Raw genomic sequence first — 21,869 nt, forward strand, 5'->3', positions numbered from 1 at the left:
AGCCAAAGGGAGCAGGAAAGGATTGAGGGGTGACAACCAAAATGATTAAGTAAATGGTTTTTTTTAACTTGAAACTACAGAGTTGAATTGGCATGTATGCAAAGCCAGTCACAATCACAGCTGGACTCCAGCCCTGTTCCTCAGCTCTGGCTCCTCTTTAAAAGCAGAGGGGAGCAAAGAGGAGAAGGGGAAGGTGCAGTCCACGCCTGCTCTCAGCCAGGAGACAGCGGGGGGCCATGCTGAGTCAGGGTTTCCCACCTCTAGGGAGCATGAGGCTTGGCAACAGCTCTGCAGTGAGAGAGAGAGAGAAGAGAGAGAGAAGCTCTCTCTCCAAAATCTATTCCAATCTCAAAAGATACTTTAGGAAAACACTTAGACTTCTAATTTGGTGTGGTGAAAACACTATTTAAAAGCGACTATAGAAATGCTGGATTTTTCTGTTATGAAAAGCTATTTTACACTTCAATAAAAAAACAGAAGTCAAATATGGCTTAAGGGTCTAGACAGAATATGGTTTCTATTTTGAGAAGATACCTATTTGCAATTTTCAGAAATTGATCATTTGCCATGCACAGATCAATCTTTCATCTAAGAAAACAAACTTTAATATGTTTGAAACACAAAACACCTCAAGAATGAAAATTTCCATTGGAGCCCATGGATTCTAAAACTTTTCATTTTAACTATTTCATCAATATTTAGCCACTCTGATACCAGGTCCATAAGAATCTATGAAACAGAGTCATGTGGGAGGTTTTCTTGTTTTACCTGATTTTGTTTAACAAACATGTTTTACCCTTTCTCTTACTCCATTAACACTATTTTCAGTGCCTAATGCTGCAGAGAAAAGGAAAACTATTTATTCAGGAAGAATTCAAAGTAACTATAAAGAATATGAGCTATGACGGTAAGTAGGTGACAATCTGGTACTCAGGAGCCTGACATCCCCAACCATAAATGCAAATTCAAAACTCAACCTTCCCTCTCCCTTCCCCAGAAAAAGACTTTCCAATAAAACCATTTTTTTTAACAGGACCAAGAAAAACCAAAGACATAAGTAAAGGGGGAAACACGGTGTGATTATGTCCTTCCACTCTCCTTTCCCTGACGGTTCAGCCAAATCACTGGTCTTTCAAATCTTTCTTTCTTCCCATCCCCAAGGTCAAGTTACTGCCCAGCTTCCGGCTCCCCCTAGGACTTCTGTGGTTCCTGCTGCTAATAGTGCCTTCTGATGCTCACCTGACCCTGCCTCCCTTGCTCAGACACCTCCAGGGTTCTTAACATCCAGGTGCCCCGGATGCACTGCTCAGTGCCCACAGTCTGGCCACAGCTTCATCTTCACCTCTACTTCCCAGTACCCTCCTTCCTGACCCCAGGCCTCAGTCCACCATTGACTCCCATGTTTTGAATACACAGCACACTTATTCGCCTCCGTGACTGTGGCAGTATCTCCTCCCTGCCACCACCACCATCTCCCAGGGTCCAAATCCCAACCACACTCCAGAACAAGGCAGAAGCCATCAGGTGGGAACACCCCTGAATTGCTGACACCAAGCCTACCTCTTACCTGCATCTACTACGCCCATTTGCAATGGAAGAGGAACCCCTCTTCTGGCTGAGGCTACCACTTCCCCTAGACTCTGGGGCCTACTCTGACCCATGCCCTGAGGTACGTCACCCCTTCATTTATCCCTCTGTTCTCCTTAAGTGTCAACCTCTCCCTCCTCAGAGGCTCCTACTTATCAACCCACTCCAGGTGATACCCATTAATAAACCAAAAATCTTCCAAAGATCCCATCCCAACTCTGGAACAAACTGGTTCCTGCTCTCCTACTACCACTTTCTTTTATCCCCTAAAGAGCCAAACTGCTTGGCTTCTTTCCCTGTTCCCAGCTTCTCTTTCTCACACCCCTCAGTCCACTGCATTCTGGCTTCAATTCCACCAGTCCTGACTCCAATATTTTGTAAAATATTGACACCTCCTATGTTCCAGATAACATATGCCCGGCACTGAGAGAGGAGAGGAGAAATCGGACCTGAGCTCCCTGAACCAGAAGTTCAAACTGATAGTTAAATTCAGCTCAGAAATATATTTCATTTGGACTATCATTTTAAAAAACATATTTTTTCAAATCATTTGCCAAAAATTCAAGGACCTGGAGATTTCACATGAAAATCCAGATTTCTAGCTTGTATTAAAGAATCTAGAAATTCTGGCAACAATGCTTCCTTCATGATATGACAATAACCTGTTGAAGCTGACAAGCAGCTGCCCCTTCAATGGGGCAAGAGCTCCCTGGTTCACCATGGACCCCATCAAACCCTCTATGCTCATTCTCTTTTCTCTGATGGTCCCTGTGAGCAGTGAAGTTTCAATCTCTGTTCTAGACCAGTGCTGTCCACTAGAAATAAAAATACGAGCCACATACATAATTTTAAATCTTCAGGTAGTTATATTTTTAAAAAATGGAAAGGAACAGGTAAAATTAACTTTAATAATATATTCCATTTAATCCAACATATCCAAAATATTATTCTGATGTACAAGCACCATAAAAAATTAATAATGAGATATTTTACCTTCTTTTCTCTGTGCTAAGCCTTCACAATCCAGTGTGCATCTAACATTTTTAGCATATCTCAATTCGAATTTGCCGTATTTCCAGCGTTTAAGAGCCAAGTGTGGCTAGTGGCTCTGAGACAGCACAGCTCCAGATGCTTAATGATTCACCATGAAAATCATCTTCCACGTAGACAGAGGGAGAGAGAATTTTAAGAGGAAAGAAGAAAGCAGGCAGGACTGAGGAAAAGGGGGATAGACATTAAAGAGGAGGCATGGTGAGGACTTCAAGTTAGGAGGGAAGGAGGCAGGGGCACCTGGGTGGCTCTGGGTGGCTCAGTCATTAAGCGTCTGCCTTCAGCTCAGGGCGTAATCCCAGCGTTCTGGGATAGAGCCCCACATCAGGCTCCTCCACTGGGGGCCTGCTTCTTCCTCTCCCACTCCCCTTGCCTGTTTTCCCTCTCTCACTGGCTGTCTTTCTCTCTGTCAAATAAATAAATAAATAAATAAATAAATAAATAAATAAATAAATAAATAAAATCTTAAAAAAAAAAAAAAAGGAGGGAAGGAGGCAGGATGACAGAGACAATGAACAGTGTTCCCCGAAAAGATCAGCTGTAGTCTAGCGCTCCAGGTATAAAGACAGCCTTCATAGGCAAATGCAATTAACTGGCAATGCAGATTTTCTGGAGGGAGGCTTTAGTGTTTCATAAATAGGCTCAGCATTAGATGTGGTCACTGTGAAAAGCAATTGACCAAAAGTCTGACCCAGAGTTCACACACTTGACATTCAAAAGGCAACAGAGTGGACCAGGCTAGTGAGGACAGGATTCCTGGCCGAGGCTGGGATTTTAACCTAGTTCAAGGGGATGGGTTTCAGGAGAGGTGGCAGTGATGCAGGCAGGAAATTATCTTGAGCTAAGATCCAAGCAGAGATCAAGACTTAGAGATCATAAGTGAGTGAGACTATGTCACAAGGTGTTGGAAATCCAGATGTGCAGTGCAACATCAGCGGTCAGAAAAGGAGAGCTGGGTGCCAAAAAAGGGTACCCAGAGTCAGAGACTGGCACCAAGAAAATGCGTCCCCGAGCCAGAGACCTCAGAAGTAGAAATCACTCCTCCATCCTCCAAGTGGATACTAGATGGTGGCCCGTTAGTAAGTGTCATGTCCTCCCTTCACACCCACGGGCATGACCAGGAATTAAAGTACAGTCTGAGAAAAGCCAAGCCACCAGCTAAGGAAGAGGAGAAGGTCAAATACATCTGCCAGACGTAAAAGGATTTGGAAACAAGAAGGCAGGAACATCATTATATAACTAAAAGTGCTTTTGAAACTTTTCCAGAGAATTCTGAATAGCTCTAGCCCATCCATTCATCCCTTCATTCACTCAGCAACCACTTATTGGGTAGCCTTCCCTCTACAATGCTGATTAGACAGGTCGATTGTACTAAGGTTTGCCAAATTCTACTCTAGCCGTGCTGGTGAAGGGAGCTCAGGCTTAAGCAAAATAGGGTGAGTTACTCATACTGACAGGGCCTCACTGAATAAAACCTGTGGGATTAGGAGTACGCAATAATCCCCACACATCCAGAGGTCCATTCATCTATCATGTGTTGTAATTTTTCCCAAAAGGATGAGAAACCAGGCTGGTATAAAATATCTCAAGAGACTGCACAGGAATATTATTCTCTCAAGAAGGCAGTATGCAGGACTTTTAAATCTTATTATATTGAAAATACAGGTGGTTTTTGCATTGCTTGCATTCAGACTGATGTTAAATACAAATATTTGGAAACATGAAGAAAATCATAGCCTGATATTCTGCTGAAAAAATAAATTCTCAGATAAGAAACCAGAAGGGGGAATGAAGCATGAGAGACTATGGACTCTGAGAAACAAACTGAGGGCCTCAGAAGGGAGTGGGGTTGGGGAATGGGATAGACCGGTGATGGGTAGTAAGGAGGGCACGTATTGCATGGTGCACTGGGTGCTATACGCAACTAATGAATCATCGAACTTTACATCGGAAATCGGGGATGTACTGTATGGTGACTGACATGATATAATAAAGAAAAGAAAAGAAAAGAAAAGAAAAGAAAAGAAAAGAAAAGAAAAGAAAAGAAAAGAAAAGAAAAGAAAAGAAAGAAGGAAGGAAGGAAGGAAGGAAGGAAAGAAAGAAAGAAAGAAAGAGAGAAAGGAAAGAAAGGAAAGAAAGGAAAGAAAGAAGAAACGTCTTCATTGGAGGGGGAAACTATTTGCACAAAATCTTCAATTGTTGAGGGGTAGTAATCACTTTCCACATCTGATTTATAAAAAACAATGTAAGTTGGAAGAATGGTTGACAGTGACAAAGAAGGCAAATGGCACATAAAGTTAATCTTGCGGGGGAAAAAATGTTTGATTGTCAACGGCTTCAACAAATCAAAAATCACCAATAAAAACAGTAGAGATTATTTGGCAACAGAAAAAATGACATGAGGAAGGGTGTCTCATACCTTTCTATAATTAACTTTACAGAAATATCAACTTTATGCTTTATACAGATGCTATATGCAGATTTGCTTTATACCATGATTTTATGAAAAACAAAAAAGTTTATCTAAAGCAACTTCTAGCACAATATTTACTTCATTCACATTAATCAAACAAACAAAAAAGCCAGTATTCAAACAATAACTCTCCGTTACCAAGAGAAGGTTTTATTTAGGACTCTTAGCTTATTGCGGCAAGAAAATATATATCATATTTAGTAAGTTTTCCAGGAAAAAAAAGAAGTCAAAACCAAAAAGTTGCAGATTTCAAAAACATAATTTCTGTTTATCTAAAACATACAACTATGACACTGCAAATAGCTATGAATTAACAAAAAAATACACAACCCTAACTTCGGAATATGAAGAATTAATTCATCAATGCTTATAATATTATCTAGACATACTATTTACTCTTCGTCAACCTAGAGTTCACAAACATTTTGATAACCATCACAAGCCAAGAAACCACACTACATGTATTTCTGAGTAACAAAAGATATATTATAAACCTTTAATTTTGTAAAATCATCCTTTATTTCCAAATGACGGGGCAAAAGAAAAAAAGGAGAGTGGTTGTCCTATTATCTTTATGAATCTATTAATCCCATTTTCTCTCTCTAAATACTTATTTCACTTTTCCAGAATAATGTGCACACACTTGCCAAAAGTAATATAAGATTTTTTCATTACTCTGTGAAATAATGATGTCACCAGTACCACCTTGGTTAATCTCAGGCTACTTTTACCACCTATGCAAGTAAAATAATTTATATCTTAAATGAAGAGGACCGGCAAAGTTCCCCGTTAATTTTTTTCAGCCACCCACTTATTTGTAATGGTAGCAGTGGCAAAAATACACTGTTATACCATAATATACTAGCAATTGCTTGGGTTTATTGAGCTCCCATAATATTTACTTGATAACACTTCCATATATACGAGATTCATAGCTGCATTCAAATCTTCCAGATACACAGTATAGAACATAAAAGCCATAGGAAAATAATTCCACTCCAAAGTAAACCTGTCACTGTGCACTCTCTTCCTCTGCAATAAGCCGATGATCCCCATATTTTTTAGAATGCTATCACACATCAAACTTCATGCCTTGTTCCAAAATGCCCTAAGATCTCATCCTTCCTCTCTCACTTTGAAAAAGCTTTGAAAAGCTATTAACATTGCTTGTAGGGCTTGTTTTTGAGAGTATTTGTTTTTTGGTGATTTTAAGTCATTCACATTAGGAATTACATTTCTTTAAATTTGTGTCTTCCCCAAGACAAAGTTATGTTCTTTGAAGTAATATTAAAGACACTTGGAAAATAGCAAAAATTAACCCAAATCACATTTTTAAATCATTTCTGAAAACATAAACTTTCTCTAAAAGGTCAGATAATTAACCAACTTGCACTGCATGTATAGACTTCATCTTAGAAAATATTTTTCTACTTTTTGTTGGAGATTATAGATGTATTTTAGGAATTTTACCCAATGAATGACTATTCCTCTTACTATGTTTTGAAGCATTTCTATTATATCCTGAATAATGTAGCCACTTTTTTTTACAAAAAATTTTTTGCTTTTCTATGGAAGCAATTTTAACAACATGAATTTAAAAGAAAAAAACAATAAAAGTTTAACACTCATAAACTTTATGCTTTCGTTAAAGCCCTAAAAAATGGGACATATTCATTCTTCACTCTTTATCTTAAAATACTGGCTTCCTGATTCTAGCAAAATATAATTTTAGTAACTCATCAAGACAGAATACATAAAATTGGCATATTTTTGATATGCACACAAATTGAGAAAGCATCTTTCCCAACTGTGTTGCAGAAAATGAAATGCATCTGGTATGACAATATGGCCAAGCACGTGAACTAGAATCAGTGGGAAGAAATGGGTTTTTATTTTCTTTTTCTCAAAGCAGAACATTTTGAATAATGTACATGCCCCCAAAACAAAGCATTATTAACCCTGTTAAAGTGCTTTCAGAGGTCTATTGGGCTGAAGACCACAGGGTAGCAAGAGGTGGCTGGCAGGGGCCTGGGAGGCAGCATGCTTTGCTCAGTATTAATCATTGTAGGTCAGTGATTTCTCTCCCCCAGGAGTTCAAACTGATGTAGTTGCTTTTATTTATTTATTTTTTATTTTCTTGCTTTTGCTTTTGCTTTTGCTTAACACCTCCACCCAGAGTCGGAGTTTATGCACATATGTTGTTGTGGCCTCATGCTGAGCTGGAGGGGGGAAGTGGAGCGGTAGGGAGGTGTTGGAGAACATGGCTAATGCCAGGATCAAGCAGAGAGAGATAGAGACATTTGCGTTATTTTTGCAATGAATTTTCTTTCTTCTTTGAAAGAAAGTTCTTTTTATCTAGGCAATCTGAAGATGTATTCAATGCTCTTATTGTCTTTGTCTTTCATGTGTACCCATCTGGCTTGGTGAACAGCACAGGAATCTGCATATGCTACACTCTCCCTCCCCCAGCCCAAATATGTTCTGAGGCCAGGGGCTGGGAGAGCAAAGAAAGATCTCTGAGTGATGCAGGAAGCTTGCAAGGGTGCCACACAACTCAACCTATTCCTGGACGCCTCAGGGAGTCCTCTTCTAATTCCAGCTTCCAACTCTATTTCTTCCTCTTCCTCATCACAAGGTGAGCCAGCTGAGCTCTCGGAGTTGGGCAAAGGGGCCATGAGAGGACCAAGGAATCCTGCTTTTGCACTGGCAAGAGAGTGCTGCTGAAAGCCAGATTTGTGACTCCTAACAGAAAGCTGTCCACTCCTCAAGGAACTGACTCCATGAGCAGCAGACGCAGGGAACCAACAATGGAGCCTCTTCCTGGGACTGTGTGGCCTCAAACAAGCCCCTTGGGGCTACTGTTCTGCCTATACCCCACCTTTCACCTATTCTTTGAAAGGTATTTTAGCTTTGTTATTCCTTTTATGTCTTCACTGAAATGCTGGTTGCTTATAACAAAAAGCTTCTTTAGAACAATAGATGGTATGATGAATAATGTCACTTGTAAACATGATGTAATAGTTATGAAATAATGTATCACAGAGAAAAGAACAAATTAATATAGCTAGTACATCATGGAACTGATTCTAGGGAGTGGGGAAAACCCCCAGAATGTCTGTAAACTTGCAAGTGTAATCATAGGACTGGAGTCATCTCAGAAGCACAAGCAGCTCTGAAAGCTGTCAAAGGCAGATATAGTCACGTAAAAAGACTCTGAAGAATTTTAGTACAAAACCTCTGTCTGTCACTTATTAGCCATGTGACCCTAGAAAGGATATTTAATGTTTTGAGCATCAGTTTCCTAATCCATAAAATGTCAGCAAGAACGTCTGTCCTGTAGGGTTGTTGGGAGGATGGGATCCAGTAAGGATGTAAAGCATATGGTGAGGGCACACACGATGTTAGTTTAGTGTGCTCTCCAAAACAGGCTGAGGTCTTTGGTATGCAAAATTCATGGTTATTATTATTTAGACTCTTTGTCAATGTTATCAAGAGCTACTTTTCTCAGAATAACTAAAAACTTTTTCTAGAACATCAATAACATCCGGTTACCCACCCGTATTCTGGCTTGTTTTCTGAAACTACGCTAATTAGCTAATAATCCATAAAATTTTTCAATTGATAGCCCATCTATTCCTGTCTCTTGCTGTTGGAAACATGGCCTTACGTTTTTTTTTTTTTTTTGTAGCTCAAATTTCAATCTAATTAAAGATTAACCTTTAAATTAACTAAAGATTAATTAACCAGAGTCAAAATAATGAGAATTTAAATAAGCTAAGATGTATTGGAAGAAAAGAGCTCTTTAGGTCACTGATAGACTGGAACTTTCAAACTGTTTGTTAGCATTAACACAATTTGTAAGTATTAAGAGCGCATCTGCTCTCCAAAACCCAGAGAGCAAAAGCAGCTGCTCAGTGGAACGCCTTAAGAATCCTACAAGTTCATTTTTACTTGGCTCTTGTTGGACCAAACTTAACTCTTGCCTGGATAAAGAGGCAACACGATGTACAAAAAGCAGCATAGTTAAAACGCAACCGCTTCAGATGACTATTACAACTTGGAAAAGGCCCTAGGACCGAATCTGACTAACTCGGCTGAGACGCTTACGCTGTCCACTTGTTGGGCAGCGATCTACTTGCAGCCGGAACTTTTAAGAAGGGAGTGCGAGAAAACAAGCGGACTCCTGCTTTAAGAGTTTCCCCAATAAACGGCCTCACGTTTGCCAATGATTCACCTCTCCGCATTGCTGTTCCTTCCCGCAAACCATCTGTTTCCAATGATGGCCCCTCTGCACCCTCATACACGGTTGTAATTTTTTTTTAAGTTGCTGGATTTGTTTTTCTTTAGAGAGGGTGAGACTTAGCTAAGACAGTTCTCCTAGGAGACCTCCAAAAAAAAAGTACCCATTTTATGTCTAACTTTATTCCTCTCCCTTTTGGCTACTATTAATACTTCAGTTTTCATTGGCAACGCATAAAGCTACCCAAACAGCTTCTCGTGGTAGGTGTTATTTCTACCAAAAGTTAACGTCAGGGTGCAAGTCAGAACTGTATCTTTACTGAGCAGGATCGGGAATGTTTTCTTTTCACTACTTGATTTACTAGGTAGCACCTCCACTCTCTGGCATCTCCCGCGTAGCGACCTCCCGAAGCCGGAGGCGTGTCCCGCGCACCTAGTCTCCCGCCACACGCACAGGTCGCTCACCTGACTGCTGCCGAGCTCCTCGCCTTTCTCCGGGGTCCGCGGCTGCACCGGGCTCTGAGCTGGCTCTGCGGAAGGCGGCGGCGGTTCCAGCAGCTGCTCCAGGCAAGCAGTGCCCGGCAGGGATGAACTCTTTTGATGGCACAAGTGCGCCTCGGGGCCCCGACGCCGTGCACCCTCATCTCGGGCGCGGTCCCCCCTCGCGGGCGGCTGGGGCGAGGAGGACAGGGAGGATGAGGCGGAGGACGAAGAGGGAGCCGAGTCCGGAGAGCGTCCGCCAGGAGGCGTTCCTCCCGCTGCTCCGGCGGTCGTCGCCGACCCCTTTCCCGCGGGGAGTAAATGCTCACGGATCCGGCGGCGCAGAGTGGACCCCTGCTCGGTTCTGCCGGCGCCGCCGGGCTCAAGAGGCTCCGGCGAGGAGCAGCACAGGTTGGGCTGGGAGGAGGAAAAGACGCGGTCCAGCACTTGCTTGCGCTTCTTGAAGCCGCTCCACCTGCTGCCCGCGCCACCCACGCCGGCCAGTGCGTCCCGCCTGCCCCTCGGGAGTGGCGGGGAGGGCGATGGGGTGTCCGCAGTGCGGCGCTCTGGGCCCCCTGCACGCCCGCCCCCGCCGCCCTTGCTCTTGCCCACCCCCAGCTGCAGGTTCTTCCAGAGCCGGGCCTGGAAGGAGGAGGACGCCGCTGCAGGCTCGGGCGACCCCGCCGTGGCTGCCCGGGGCTCCATCCTCCACCCCCTGCTCCTCCTCTCCACTCCTCCTCCTCCTCCACCTCCTCCTCCTTCTTCTTCTCCTCCGCCCTCTTCGGCTGCACCTCCTCCCGGAGCCCCGCGGTGGCGGCGGCGGCGGCGACGGGCGCAGCAGCAGAAGCCGGGAGTGCCCGGCGGCTTCAGGACAGCGCGGGGGAAAGCCGCCGCCGCCGCCGCCTCCAAGGCTCTTCGGCCGCCGGACTCCGGCGCCGCCTCTTCCTCCTGCACCTGCCGGGGTGGGCTGGTGCTGCCACCGAATCCTGGCCGCCGCGCCTGCAAAGTTTCTAGCTCCGAGCTCCGCAGCTCCAGTCCCCTGGAGTGCCCCAGGCCGCGCCCTGGCTCCCTCTCCTCGCTGGCTTTGGGCTGGAGAAGCTACGAGCGCCCGGCGGAGCGTGCGCGTCCAGCTGCGCCAGGGACCGCGCCCTGCGCCCTCAGGGCAGCACCTGTCAGCGGCGGGGGCGGCTGCCTCCCAACTGGGCGCGCGCGCGACTCACACAACAGGGCGGATCGGGCTGAAGACAGGCGCGACCAGCAGACCCGCGGGAGCACCCCGGGACCATCCTCCAGCTCCTGGGTGGGAAGGTGGGCAGGCAAGAGCCGGGTGGAGATGGGTAGGGACCCGAGCCAGGTTGCTCCCCAGGATCTGGCCACAGCTCCCCACGTAGCTCTCCTTGGGCCGACGGCTAGACGCGCGCGCCGGCTAGTGTCTGGGTCCAATGAAGTGAGCTAGAGAGAAGATTATGCGCCTTGGGTGCGTCCTGTGGGGCACAGAGAGTCCATATCGAGAAGTGAAACTGACCGAATTCTGGGGCTGAACACTGCTGCTCCCTCCCCGTTGTGTGCCCTGGATCCAACAAGAGAGTTTGATTTCTTCTGTCTTGACTTCATCCCATCCGCCCTCGTTGCTCTTTATTTGCATGTACACCGGTCGTTCTTTTTGTGCTCCAGGTCTAGAGGTTTCCGGAGTGTGACCGTAAAATAGCCAGCCCTAAAGTTGCGGGGAGTTTATGGTGAACGAAGACGTGGAGGATGTCCACTGCCTCTCACACCATCCCAAATGCGGAGAATCTTTTCATTCAAATGCATTTACTTCCTTTGCTTCATTGCAACGCAAATGGAAAAGGTCTCGTCTAGCTCTTTCAGAACTTGCTTCTCCCTAAATCTACTGATCCAAGGGTCTTCTGATTGTACAAGAGTGCTTCTTGAAAAGCAGGTGACACCATGTCCCTTCCCTCCTCCATTGTCCTCCACACCATTAAACGTGGAAAATGAGAGTTCCCTGGGCTTTGGCACTATACTGTCTGATTCCAGTCGCCTCTAGCTATCAGTATGCCCTCCAGGTCTTACCATCCTGGCTTTTTAGTCTTTTTTTTTTTTTTTTACCTTTATAACAAATACTTAACACATATTTATTGAGCACCGACTCTGTGCCAAGCAATATGATAGGCTGTGAGGATGAAGCTGTGAACAAGGCAAACAGGGCCCCAACCTCATGGAGCTCACCTACCAGTAGGAGAGCCAAACTGTAAACAGAATTTCTAAAAGGAAAAGTCCCGTGGAGAAAATAAAACAGGGTACCATAACAGACTGGCTATGGAGGTAGGATTGCCAGATAAACTGCAGGACACCCAGTTAAGTTTAAACTGCAGATAATTTTTTAGCATCGGTATGTCCCAGATATTGTACATGACACACTAAAATACCATTTGTTGCTTCTCTGATATTCAAGCTCAACCGGTGTTTTGTATTTTTTATTTGCTAAATCTGACAACCCCATACAAAGGGTTTTTGGTTGTTGTTTTTTCTTAAACCAAAAGTCTACTGAGAAACTAAAGTTTGAGGTGAGACTTAATGAGGACAAAGAGATAGTTCCTGAAAGATCTGATTACAGCATTCCAGGCAGAAGGAACGGCAGATGCAAGGGCCCCAAGGCAGGAAGCAGGTTGGTTAGGCATGTTCAAGGACAGATGGAGACCCAGGCCATATAGAGTGGAGCAAGGTTTGAAAGAGTAAGAGATGGAGTGGAGAAATGGACAGGGTCCTGGTGGGATGGGTCCCATAACCACAGTAAGAATTTGAAGTTCCTGTAAATGAAATGGGGAGCCATTAGAGAGATTTTAAACAGGAGAGTAACATGATGTGATTAACTAATACCTACCTGCCCCAAAGGGCTGTTTTAAGAATTAAGTGAAAAAGGACTTAGGCCTGAGGCTTTTCTACACAAGACAATCAAGTTTAAAGTACCATGACCACAAAAAATTACCTCAGTACAGAACTACCATGATAGTCCAAAAAGAACTGAAATATACAGGTCTTTCTTCTCTCACACAGAAAAATTATTTTGTTACTGATATTTCTAAGACATGGTAAACCAAAGCATAGAGAAAATAAGAAATGTAGAACTGCCATAAACAAGTAAGAAGAAATGACCACCACTTCTTACCAAAACTCTTTATAAATATGTCAGTTTGTCAGATTTATATGACACGGATCTGTGGACCCATGGAGATAACTCCATACAATTCAGACTTATATTCATATAGTCTTAATGATGCAGTTAATTGACTTTTGTAGTTTAATATTTTCATTTTTCTCCTCCACCTAATTTTGCCTTGAAAATACTAACTGAGATTTTGGGTTCTGGGCTCTATGATCCATCCCAAGTAACACTTATCCATCAATGTGAATTCATTTATACAACTTGAATATGTACGTGTATGTAACTTGCATATGTAACTTTTCCTAAATATCTAAAGTGGATTATAAGATGAAAGGCTGTCCTACAAATTTTGCATTATATAAAGTTGTACACAATATACCCAATGTCTTATTATATTTAAGAAAAGATACTTATAAAAACGACAACACAGGGGGAAAAGGGAATGGTACACAGTGATCGCTGAGAAGTGAAGAATCACTTCTGGCCTGACTGATCAAGGAAGATTTCTTGCTGGAGGCATCATCTGAGCTAAGATCTATTGCAGGCGACAGAGTATACCAAGAAGATAGATAGCCACCCATCAGGGAAAGCAAAATTCATGGCACGTAGCTTTTCTTTTTATTATAATTTACTAACCATCTTAAATATTGATAGAGCATCTGTTGCTTGAATTAATAGGAAATTAATAGATGCATCACACACTGACATACAGGAGGTTGGGAAGGGGATGGGTAAGGTAATATTTCAGCACAAACCCAAAGGAAGTGAGGGAGGGACCCAAGCAGTGAATCTGAAGAATTTTTCCAGGAAAAGGGAACATTAAATGTGAAGAGACTGAGGCAGGAACTGGCTCAGACTTAGATATGACAAAGACAGCAGAGTAGCAGAACAGAGAAAGCAAGAGGAGAGGGGGAGGGGAAGAAATCGCAGAGATGTCTAAGAGCCAGGTCCCGTAGGATTCTGCAGGCAACAGTGGAGACTCTGGATTTGGGTGGATGGGAAGCCACTAGGGGGCTTTGAGGAGAGTTTCCTTATTACCTAATTTGCATTTCAAAAGATTCACTCAGTCTTTTTGTTGACAATAAAGTAGAGGAAGGGAATGGGTGGAAACAGAATTTTGTTTTGTTTTGTTTTGTTTAAGATTTTATTTATTTATTGACACAGAACACAAGCAGGGGGATGTGGCAGGCAGAGGGAGAAACGGGCTCCCGCTGAGCAGAAAGCCCAAAGTGGTGTTCCATCCCAGGACTCTGGGATCACGACCTGAGCCGAAGGCAGACCCTTAACTGACTGAGCCACCAGGTGTCCTGGAAACAAAGTTTAGATAGGAGCTATCACTCACTATAATACCCGAGGGACAAGGGTAGCTTTGAGCTTTAGCTGAGGAGTGATGAGAGTGGTTAAATTCTAGATTCACGATGTTTGCAGGTTAGAAGCAACAGGACTAGGCAAGTCTAGATATGGAGTACTCAAACACTGGCTAAATGGTTTGCATCACTATCTGTAATTCTCATAGCAACCCTATTTTGTAGATGTGGGAACCAAGTCTGAGGCATGTGACATGATCTTGCAAGGTCACACATTGAGTAGTGAGAAGATCCCAGGTCTAGGGATTCCAAAGCCACAAACCTTCTTTAGTTTTAAAATGTACACATAAGTAAAGAGAATAAAATAATTGAAAGAGGCTTCAAAAGATGCACCAATCCATGTCCTTGCCTTGCGTGAGCAACAAGACTGTCTTGGACAGAACCACAACCTCCACTTGATGAGATCAAGGACATAAATGCAAGCATAAGGACAACATTTGGGGGACTAATTGAGTTAAAGGCCAACTAAATGGCACTTAACGAGCCCTCTCATCAGTAGAGCTCTGGCTGCTGTCCCAGCCAGCTCCCAGCCCTGGGCCAGATGCCTTCATGGCCTCATTTCCTCTATCAGTCTCTAAAATGGGGATAATATCGTCTATTGGCCTGACCCACCTCACAAGGATCCAATTAAAAGCCAACGTAGGCAGTGTTTTTGATGAGTAAAGCCTGTCTACAACAGAGATGATTGCATCACTTTGTAACCAAAAAGAAGAAAAACTACCAGACTGACTCGTTTCAACTTACATGGAAAAACCCTGCCTGTGTGGAGAGAAGCGCTGTGACCCTTTTAAAAGCAAGTCATCACAGTTTCACATGTTGACTATACAGTCAGCTCAACAGAATAAAGCCCTGTTCAGGTGTGAACTAGTTTGGGCCTTTTTCTTCCCTGCAAGTTTTCTCAACAGTTCTCAAATGCAGTTTAAGTAATTTCAGAGAAGCTATTTCTATTAACTTTGTTTAACCTAAGCCACCTCCTATTTTCTTCTTAACCAGAGTGTTAAAAATTCTAGGGTCCTAGACCAAGATGTGCTCTGGAATGTCTACGTTGAAAAGGCATAGGATTTTTCCTATGTCATGTAGCCCGAATGGGGGAGAGGGGAGGTTTAAGCCGTTTTTGCATATTTTTTCAATCAATTGTCCTTATAAAAGAAGGAGTTAAGTGGAGATTTGGGGAGAGAAAAGCCTTCCGCTGCCCACCTCTCAATGCCAATTCTACATTGCACAAAGTCACAAGACATGGGCTTTTGCCTGGTGTTGTACCTAAGTGCTCTGTAACCACAGGCAGCCCATAGAGCCTCAGTTTTTCACTTGTAAAATGAAGAAATTGAACTAGTTTCCCTCCAAGGTCCTTTTCAGCTTAAAAGTTATGTAAGATTCTGAAACAATTCTCCAGTGTAGGATATAATCCATCTACTCATGCCAGGTCTGATGTCCTACTTTCACCGGTATATGCAAAAGCAGGTATTACTGGATGTGCATGTAAATAACCCCCTTTGAATATATACCATTTCACAGAAGCTCCGAGGGCCCTATTCCTATCCCTCGGGCCTCAGCACTTCACGGTGGGTATCTGATCTCTCTACTACACCTTCCTCAAGTGCCTGGAATAGTCCTAAACCAGTAAGTTCCAGGAGATGATGTATAGATATTTTGAGCTCCCTCAGAGAGGGGGTTGGGTTAGGATAACTCAGAGGGAGAGATTCTATCTTTTTCCTAGTTCCAGTGCCCTTGGTGCCATTTGGGTTGATAACACACACTTTCTGAGCTTCCTTCTCTTCCTGTCTCACACATCTCCTCCCCTAACACTGCACCCTGCATGTCACAAATAAACTGCTTGTGTTTGAGTCCGTGTTGCTAAGTTGGCTTCTGGGGGAACCCAAACGAAAACACATGCAATGGACATTTCAATCTTTAGCTAATGAGGTCCCCGATTTGACCATTCAATGAAAATAAAAGTAATGTTCTCCAGCAAGATTCCTTTGGGCCATACAATTCTCTTACAGGGGACTATAAATACAAAGTGTATCCCCCAGCCTACAGTCTATACCCTGAAAGGGAGACCCCTTGAGAACCAGAGTTTTCATCTATGATTTACCTCCTAGTGTAGACGATACCCTGGAAGATCAGTCTCAAGTGATCATGGTCATTTCATCCCTTTTGTCAGATCTGTAACCAATCCTGGAAGCGCTAAGGGTACATTACTTAGGACTGGATTCCACTATGAGTAACACATATACCTTCAACATGTTCAAGTCTGTCTTAACTGAAGAGAACAAACTGATGGTTGCCAGAAGGGAGGTGGGTGGGGGGATGGGTTAAAGAGGTGACGGGGATTAACGAGAGCACTTATGATGAGCACCGGGTATTGTAGGGACGTGTTGAATCACTAAATTCTACACTCAAAACTAATAATACAGCTCGTATGTTAACTAGCTGAAATTTAAATAAAAGCTTACAAGAATAAAAATGTTGAAGAAGTTGGGAGGTTGTCACTCAGATTGAGTACGGCACTCCTATCTTGTTGCTCCACTACACAGGCCCACGATTCTCAAAGTCACTCATGCTTCACCGTCATCAGTGGAACTCCAGTCATTACATTCACCTTCCAGCAGACAGGAGAAAAGAGTAAGGAAGAGTCTGCCCCCACGTTTAAAGTTCCTTCCCAACTCTTCTTATATCCCAGGGCTTAGAACTCAGGTACAGGGCCATGTCTAGCCGTAAAATCTTTATTCTGGGCAGTCATGTGTCCAGCTAAGAAATCTGGGGTTTCATTATTGAGGAAGAAGGGGCAGGTGGATATTGGGGGACAACAAGCAGACTCTGACACAGAGGAGTAGTCATTTGAGGGGCTCCTTCACTCATAAAGAAAGGGCACAAAATGAATGATCTCTTTTCTTTATCCACATGTTTTGATGTTTGGTGTGATGTCTGGAACTGCTGTCCCCATCTCCTTCTGAACCTGAGGATGAAGTGAACCCCAGCATTGGCAGAGGAGAGACAAACAACCTCAGTTCTGGATGTCATTGTGCTACACAATCAGTCAATCCTTGAGGCCTTCCTTAACTCTGATCCTTGCCTTATGTAGTTATCTATATATTAATTATTAAGTAGGAAATTAATTTTTCTAGATTTTTAGCCAGTTTTAGTTTTGTATTGCTCTCATAACAAACAGAACTGCTTAAAACAAATATTCATTTATTGTCTCACAATGTCTGTGGCTCAGACATCTGAGCACAGCATGGCTCCGTGGTTCCTCTACTTCAGGTCCCACAAAACTGAAATCAAAGTGTTGGAGGGGCTGTGCTCCTTTCTGAAGACTCTGGAAAAGAATTAATTTTTCAACTCATTCAGATTGTTGGCCGGATTAAGTTCTGTGTCCTTGCAGGGCTGAGATCCCTGTTTCCTTGCCAGCTGTCCACAGGAACTGGGGCGAGGAGTCATATTTAGCTTCTAAAGACTGCCTGCGTCCCTTGGCTCCTGGCCCTCTTCCTCATCTTCAAAGCCAACAATGGCAGACTAGGTCCTTCTCACATATGAGATCTCAACCACCTCCCCTTCTGTCTCACCTCTCTTACTAACTCTTCTGTTGGCTTCTAGTTTTAGGAGCTCATGTGATCACACTGGAAACTCAGTTACACCTACAAAGTCCCTTCACAGCTATACCTCTACTAGTAACTGATTGAATAACCGGAGGCCAGGAATCTTTGGGAAGACATCGTTAGAATTCTAGTTACCACAAGTTTCCTAGAACCCAACGTGTCTTGATTGGCACATTCTCATTGTAGACTAGAAGAACAAAATACATCTCCCCAGGTTGCCTCATTCACAGTAGGGCATTAGAGGAATTGGCTCCATGTTACAAAGAATTGAGACACATCAATAGTCACTAATGGTAAGAGCACTGAGAGCTAAACAGGGCAGAACTTTCCTCTTCACTGTGTTATTTCAAATCTGGTCGTTCTGCTAATGAGAATCACACTGCTCCCCTATTTTCACCTAACATCATGCTTTCCCAGGTTGCAATCAGTTTTGGGTACATTTCAAATCTAATCCCATAACTCACACATTTTTCTCTGAGCTAAAAGGGTTATTTAAAAAATTCACATTATTGATTTCAAACCATTGCCTAAAAATTGAGCTGCCTTTCTGGCAAGCTCTGTCTTAAAAATGCCTGCTTAGGGAATACATGAGCAAGAACTAGTTAGAAAAAACTTTTGTAGAGTTTTATTCTGAGTGAACCTTCTGTCTGAATCCCATCGGGGAAGTAGGCAAAGGAAGGAAAGAGGGAGTATCTAAATGTGTACAATCATCCTTGGAAAACTAAAATCAAGTATTATGTATTTTATGAAGAAAATTACTTTAAATGAAACTATTTTGGCTAAAATAGATTTCCCAGAGGCTCCTGGGTGGCTCAGTCAGTTAAGCTCCTGCCTTCAGCTCAGGTCATGATCCCAGGGTCCTGGGATCGAGCCCCGTGTGGGACTCCCTGCTCAATGGGGAGTCTGCTTCTCCCTTTCCCTCTGCCTGCAGTTCCCCCTGCTCATGCTCACTCTCTCTCACTCTCTCAAATAAATAAATAACTACAAATCTTTAAAAAATTAAATAAAATAAAATAGATTTCCCAGACCCTGATTTGTAGCCTGTAAGTCTATCCCCCTGGTTTGTTCTTAATCTTGACATTTGCCACCATTCACAGTTAAACCTCTAAATTCTGTCTGTATAACTACATAGGTAGTACAGGTATTGTTTTCCCCCTTTGACAGAACACCTAAGAAACCAACGTATGAGGGGACTTGGCCCAGGTCTCATATAAAGCCAGTGGTGAGATCAGTGAGGTAATTACAGGTAGCAACATCTTCCAGAGTTTGGGCCATCCTTACTCCCACGACTCCCAGTGTATGTGGATCTATTTCTCGTTCAATTCTACAATTCAACAGATTGGATCCAAGCACTATTTAACCACTCCAAGATCAAGAATTGTCTGTCTCTGTCAGGATGCGTCAGACAATAGCCTAAACTCCAAAGACATCAGGTCTGGCACTGCAAAGTTCTGGCTCAAGCTGGAAGGCAGCACCTGGAAACTCTGCACATTTCCCCCAGCCTCGGGTGAAGAAATGAATTTGAGGCAGAAAAATTGCTGCCATAAATAAACAAAATGACATGCACCATTTATGGGGGCTGTCATCTATAAATAAGACCTCTGAGCACTAATGAGATTGGATATATGGCAAGAAGGCTAGGGACAGTAAGGAGAGTCTGACATTGCAAATAGGAGTGTATTGGAATGAAAAAACAGTCTGGCTAACTTTTGGGCAGATGGAGAGAAAAATACAGCTCCTTTATGTTTTCTGTAACTAATCTGGTTTCCTTTAGACTAATGTCACTCAACCAGAAGTTAATGGAGAAAAAAGAATGAAATATCCAACCCGACTTTAACAATCACCAAGATTTAATCATTTAGACAGTCCCTTTGGGAAACGCCTATAGTCTTCTTGCAACAAAATGTCTCTCAGGTAGGCTTCTCTCCCCTCGTTACTCTCCCTAAGAAGGTATCTGGGTAACTGGGGAAAGGCTGTTTCTTTCACATCTTCATGAAAGCAGGAAACAGCCAGGGCAATGTCATCTGCCTCTTCTGCTTTGGGAGAGATATGCCTTGTCTACCTGTTTTGCCTGCTAGCATTCATGAGCAAGTCTGCACTCATATGATCTGGTGTTTCCCACCCTAATCAGAGCCCGAAAAAGCTCCCAGATGATTCAACATTACCTTGGCTCCCGCTGGCTGGGGCCCCTGACATCTATCTGTCATTTCTCTTATACAGCTTGGGCCCAATTATTCCTACTAAGCTTCTACTGTGAGGCCACCTAGGCCCACTGGCACTTGACTAGGCATCCATAATACAAGAGATGAGTCAGGCTCAAAAAAGCTCAATGTCAGGGCCTTCTCCTGCCAGCTCTAGAGCGCCACCTAATCTTTGTTAGTGCGTCTGCACCCTAAATGGGTTTGCGACTGCCCTGTCCTCTGGGAGTAAAGAGAACTTCCTCTTTCTCTCTCTCTCTCTCCCTCTCTCTCTCTCTCTCTCCCCCCTGTCTCACCCTATCTCTCCAGCTCCCTCTCCCCCTATCCCTATCACTATCCCTCTCTCCCCTGCCTTCCCTCCATCCCCTTGGACTGCCCTTTGGTATCTAGACAGGATAGGTTTATCATTCAGGGTTACAGCAGAAAATAGAGACCACATTCAAATAAGAAGATTTTGATATAAATTTTATTTTCAAAGATGTGGCAAGGTTAAGAGCTGTGGCTCTCAGAATCTGATCAGAGACCTGAGATCCTTTCAGGCCAAAGCTATTTTCCCAATAATTCTAAGCTGTCATGTGCCTTTGTCATAGTCTCCTACAAGTGTACAGCAGAGTTTTCCAAAGGCTACACAGCATGTACTATTTATAAGAAAGGACATCATAAAAAAATAAAAGATAAAAAACAAAATGGGGAAGGGGAAATAACTACAAAATATATAACAGCCTAGAGATTAAACTAGAGAGGTTATAAGGAACTCCTCAAATTGATACAAAAAAGACAAACAACCCAATAGAAAAATAGGCAAAGAACATGAATGGGAAATTCATAAAATAGCAAAACAGGAAAAATGCAAATTGTAACCCCATGAAGATACTTTTAAAAATTTATTACAGAAATTAGTAAAATATAAAATTGCTTGAGGGTATTAGCTTTGGTATGGGTGTGGGGAGTATATATCACAGTTATTACTAATGACAATGTGAATTATTATAGCCATTTAAGAGGTCAATTTGGGGGCACCTGGGTGGCTCAGTCGGTTAAGCGTCTGCCTTCATGATCCCAGGGTCCTAGGATCAGGGCCTGCATCAGGGTCCCTGCTCAGTGAAAAGTCTTCTCCCTCTCCTTCTGCCCCTCGCCCCTGTTCATTCCCTCTCTCTCTCCCTCTCTCAAATAAATAAATAAAATCTTAGAAAAAAGAAAGAGGTCAATTTGGCAATACGTATTTAAATGCACATAATTCATGACTCAGGAATTCTACTCCTAAGCTTCTCCCCCCACCCCCAACACCCCCGAACTCTGCACATAGATTAGGCTATACGTGTAAGGATCATATTGCAGCATTGTTAGAAATAGCAATAATGGTTAGTAATAGCCAAATAAAAGAACAAAAAGGGAAAACGCTAATGTCCTTCAACACAGGAGTGATTATATAAATTGTGATTTATCCATGCTATGAAATTTTATGCAACAGACAAAAAGAAAGGGGTAGATCGATATGTTCACATAAGAAAGATCACCAAAACATTGCGGAGTCAAAAAAAGCAAGTTGCAAATAAATATTTATGCCATAATAACATATTTCCATTTATAAATAAATAAATAAATTCACAAATAGAAATCAGTAGTTCAGTAAAAAATAATACACCATAATATAGTTAGATGCATCTCCACAGTGGAATAATAATAGTTTAATATTAGGGAATTTACTAA

At 43.0% G+C, this 21,869-nt stretch overlaps 1 protein-coding gene across 12 annotated transcripts in view; it reads right to left on the bottom strand.

Annotated features, from left to right (window-relative positions):
- MCTP1 (multiple C2 and transmembrane domain containing 1) overlaps window positions 1–21,869 on the bottom strand; it is a 564,253-nt gene that overhangs the window by 491,035 nt on the left and 51,349 nt on the right. For 7 of the 12 annotated variants that reach the window (XM_044384002.3, XM_044384001.3, XM_044384000.3 and 4 more), the window contains exon 1: window positions 9,815–10,534. The exons of the other annotated variants lie outside the window; for them this stretch is intronic. In XM_044384002.3, coding sequence (XP_044239937.1) covers window positions 9,815–10,534 — 720 coding nt within the window. Of the gene's footprint in view, window positions 1–9,814; window positions 10,535–21,869 lie in introns of those variants that run through there. 12 annotated transcript variants of the gene reach the window in all.

The sequence above is a fragment of the Ursus arctos genome, unplaced genomic scaffold (genome assembly GCF_023065955.2).
Source record: "Ursus arctos isolate Adak ecotype North America unplaced genomic scaffold, UrsArc2.0 scaffold_5, whole genome shotgun sequence".
Taxonomy (NCBI): Eukaryota; Metazoa; Chordata; class Mammalia; order Carnivora; family Ursidae; genus Ursus; species Ursus arctos.